The 4,238-nt window shown below is 50.0% G+C and overlaps 1 protein-coding gene across 1 annotated transcript; it reads right to left on the reverse strand.

Moving 5' to 3' along the window:
* On the reverse strand, positions 2,749-3,876 carry LOC107647160. Its single transcript, XM_016351276.1, has one exon. It carries the CDS (start codon positions 3,874-3,876, stop codon positions 2,749-2,751), a length of 1,128 nt encoding a protein of 375 aa, XP_016206762.1.

Genomic DNA, 4,238 nt, shown 5'->3' on the forward strand with positions numbered 1-4,238 from the left:
CTTTAACTATTATCTTGTTTGCCAATTCCACTTGCCCATTTGTCTGAGGGAGTTCTACTGAGCTGAAGCGTTAGGTTATGTGCAGCCCTTCCAGGAATTTCCTGAACTTCTTATCGGCAAACTGGGTTCCATTGTCCGAGATGACGACCTCGGGAATCTCGAATCAGGTTATTATGTGCCTCCAAAAAAATTTTTGGCACTGAGTTGCCGTGATGGAGGCCAGGGGCTCGGCCTCGATCCACTTGATGTAGTAGTTGACTGCGACGATGAGGTATCGAAGTTGTCTGGGGGCTGTCGGAAAGGGGCCAACGAGGTTGATGCCCCATGTTTCGAATGGCCGGTCTGCCATGATGGAGTTGAGCTGGTGTGGGGCGGCTTGATGGAAGTCGGAATGTATCTAGCATTTGTTGCAGCTTTTGACCAACTGCATGGAGTCCTTGATGACCGAGGGCCAGAAGTATCCAGCTCGGATAATCTTCTTAGCCAAGGCTTTGCCTTCGATGTGGTGGCTGCAGCAGCCTTCGTGGATTTCGTGGAGTATGTATTCCGTGTCCCCGGGCTCAATGCACTTGAGTAGGGGTTGCGACAATCCACGTTTGTACAATTGTCCCGCTACTATGGTGTAGTTGACGGCTTCCCTTTTTATCCGTTTTGCTTCTTTAGGGTCTCCTGGTAATACCCCGTTAAGGAGATATTGTAGGATAGGGGAGGTCCGTGAGCCATGGTTGGAAATCGTGAGGCTGGTGTTGGTTGCGGTCGATACAGAGGGTGTTTTGGCGACTTCCTCTATTAGCGACCAATTTCCTTGTCCTAGCTTGGTGCTAGCCAGCTTTGAGAGTAAGTCCGCCCTTGGGTTTCGTTCCCTGGGGACATGTTGGACGGTTACTTGATCGAATTCTCCCGTTAACTCCTTTACCTTAGTTAGGTATTGTTGAAGCAGGGGGTTCTGTGTTTGGTAGTCTCCGTTGACTTGGGAGCTGACTACCTAGGAATTGCTGCAAACATCCAGAACCTTCGCGCCAACCTTCTTGGCTAGTGTTAGTCCGGCCAGGAGGGCTTCGTATTTGGCTTGGTTGTTGAAAATTGGGAATTTGTATCGGACGGACTGTTCGACGATTCTGTTCTGATTTTCAAGTATCACTCCTACTCCTCCGAAGTTGGTGTTGGACGAGCTGTCCACGTGTAACTTCCACGTTTTTGTGGTGGGGTTGCCCGGAGTCATCTCGGCGATGAAGTCTGCCATCGCTTGTGCTTTGATCGCGTTTCGGGGTTCGAACCCTATTTGGAATTGGGAAAGTTCTACGAACCATACTAGCATCCTTCCCGCCAGGTCGGGCTTTTGCAAGACTTGCTTGACCGCTTGGTCAGTTCGGACTGTAATAGAGTGAGCCTGGAAGTACTGTCGAAGACGTCGGAAGGCCGTGAGAAGTGTGAAGGCGAGTTTTTCAACTCGAGAGTAGCGTGTCTCTGTTTTTTGGAGGACTTTGCTTATGAAGTAGATAGGCCGCTGGGTTTTATTCTCGCCTTCCCTGACAAGTGCTGCCACAAGTGCTTCATCTGTTATAGATAGGTATAGGTAAATGACCTCTCCTGTTTGGGGCTTAGCGAGAATGGGGGATTCTGCTAGTATTTTCTTGAAGTGTTGAAATGCCTCTTTGCATTCTGCTTCCCACATGAAGAGAGTCCCTTTCTTCATAAGTTTGAAGAAGGGGATCGCCTTCTGGGCCGATGCTTCGAGGAAACGGGATAGAGCGGTTAATCGGCCGGTCAGTTTCTGGATGTCTTTGAGGTTTTTTGGACTTGCTATTTCGAGGATGGCTCTACACTTCTCGGGGTTCACCTCTACCCCGTGTTGTGTGATATAAACCCTAGGAATTTTCTTGCTTCCATTTCAAAGGCGCACTTTGTCGGGTTAAGGCGCATTTGGTGCTTCCTCAGGGTGTTCATTACGAGCTCAAGGTCGCTGATGAGTTGCTCGCTGGATTCGGTCTTGGCGAGCATGTCGTCTATGTAGACTTCCAGCTTGGTCCCGGACAGGCCTTGGAATATATTGTTGACGAGCCTTTCGTAAGTGGCTCTGGCGTTTTTTAGGCCAAAGGGCATGACTGTGTAACAGTACATGCCGTCGGGGGTAATGAAGGCCGTTTTCTCCTCGTCGGGTCAGTGAATGGGTATCTGGTTGTACCCGGAGTATGCATCCATGAAGCTAAGGTATTGGTGACCGGATGTAGCGTCTACCAGTCTGTCGATGTTTGGTAGGGGGAAGGCATCCTTTGGACAAGCTTTGTATAAGTCCGTGTAGTCGATGTACATTCGCCACTTCCCATTGGCTTTCTTGACTAACATGACGTTAGCCAACCAGGTTATATATGGTAGTTCCCGAATGAAGCTTGCCTCGAGGAGAGCCTCAACTTGCTTCCTGACCTCGACGACTCTGTCGAGTGACATTTTCCATCTCCTCTGCATCACAGGTTTGGCTTTGGGGTCCACGGCTAGTCGATGGGACATTAAGTCGGGGTCTATTCCTGGCATGTCAGTAGGGGTAAATGCAAATAGGTTTATGCTCCACTTTAGGAGTCGTATGAGCTCTTCCTTAAGGTCGTATGGGAGGTTCCTATTGATGAATGTGTATTCCTCTTTGGTTTGCCCTATTTGCAGTTTTTCCATGTCTCCCTCTGGTTCCAGTCTAGGTTACCCGTCTTGTCGGGCGTCCAGGTCGGCTAGAAAGATGCCGGCCACGTCGCGGGATCATTTCTGTAGAGTCAGGCTGGTGTTGTCGCATTCTGCCACGATTTCCCGGTCTCTGTGGATTGTTCCGATGGAGCCATCTTTTGCAATAAACTTCATGAGTAAGAATTTGGTGAAGATGACGGCGGAGAGGTCGCTGATTGTTTTTCTTCCGAGGATAACATTGTAGGCGGTGGAGTCTTTGAGGACCACGAACTCGGATAGAATCGTCTTCCTTTGGTTCCCTGCCCCTATGGTCAGGGGGAGGACGATGGAACCGTCCGGCTTGAGGAAGTTGTCTCTGAGTCCGGTTACTCCGTTGCGGTGTGTTTGGAGGATTTCATTGCGGAGTCTGAGCTTATCGAAGGCTCCTCTGAAGAGGATGTTGGAATCTGCTCCTGTGTCTACTAGTATCCTTCTGACCAGCCCGGTTCCAATCTTTGCTGAGATAACGAAGGGGGTGTCTTCTGCCGAGGTGCCGTATTGGAAGTCCTTGGGAGAGAATGTTATCATATTATTAGTGGTGATAGCTGGGGTTTGGTTTCTAACTACCAAGATTTTGAGGTCCTTTTTGATCGCCGATTTTGACTTTCTCGGGATGTCCTTGCCTGTAATGACGTTCACGATTATAGCCGGGTCTGTCTCTGGGCTTTCCCTGGGGGCTTGTCTTTGTGTCCTCGGGTCGCGTCCTTCTCTCTCTGGTGATCTTTCTCTTTCTGTGCATTTCGGTTCTTTGATGATTTTGGCAAACTCGGGGAGCTTGCCGTCTCGTATAGCTTGTTCGATGGCGTGTTTTAAGTCGAAATAATCTTGTGTCCTGTGTCCGTATCCTCGGTGGTAGTCACAGTATAGGGTTTTGTTGCCGCCTGTTCTTTCCTTGAGTTGTCGGGCCTTCGGGAGGATATCTCGGTCTGCTATTTGGTGGTATATCTCGATGATCGGGGCTGTCAAAGGGGTGTAGTTAGAGAATTTTCCAACTCTGGGAGGTCGGTTTACGTTTGCCAGCTGGGGATGTTCCTTCTGGTTTTCTCTTGGTGGGGGTTTATGTCGAGGTGCTGTGCTGCCGTGCTGCCATTTTTTGGCGGCTACGACTTGGCTTACCTCTTTGTCGTTTATGTATTCCTTCGCGACGCCCTGATTCTCGTGCATGGTCTACACCGGTCTGGTGGTAAGGTGTTTCCGGAAGTCTTCATTCATGAGCCCGTTGGTTAGGTAGAAGCTTGCAACTGAGTGTGTGACCCCGTCGACCGTCAGGCACTCATCGTTTAACCGGTCGAGGTACTTCCTCGTGGATTCATCCTGTCTTTGGGTGACTTCCAATAAGCTGATGGGGTGTTTGGCTTTTGTGATTCTGGTGGTAAATTGGGCCATGAATTTCCTCGAGATATCGTGGAAGCTAGCTATGGACCCGTTGGAGAGGGAATTAAACCATTTGAGGTCCGGCTAGGGTTACCGGGAAGGCCCTGCATCGGACCGCATCGGCGGCCCCTTCCAGGTTCATCCTGGCCTCG

The sequence above is a fragment of the Arachis ipaensis genome, chromosome B06, assembly GCF_000816755.2.
Source record: "Arachis ipaensis cultivar K30076 chromosome B06, Araip1.1, whole genome shotgun sequence".
Lineage (NCBI taxonomy): Eukaryota > Viridiplantae > Streptophyta > Magnoliopsida > Fabales > Fabaceae > Arachis > Arachis ipaensis.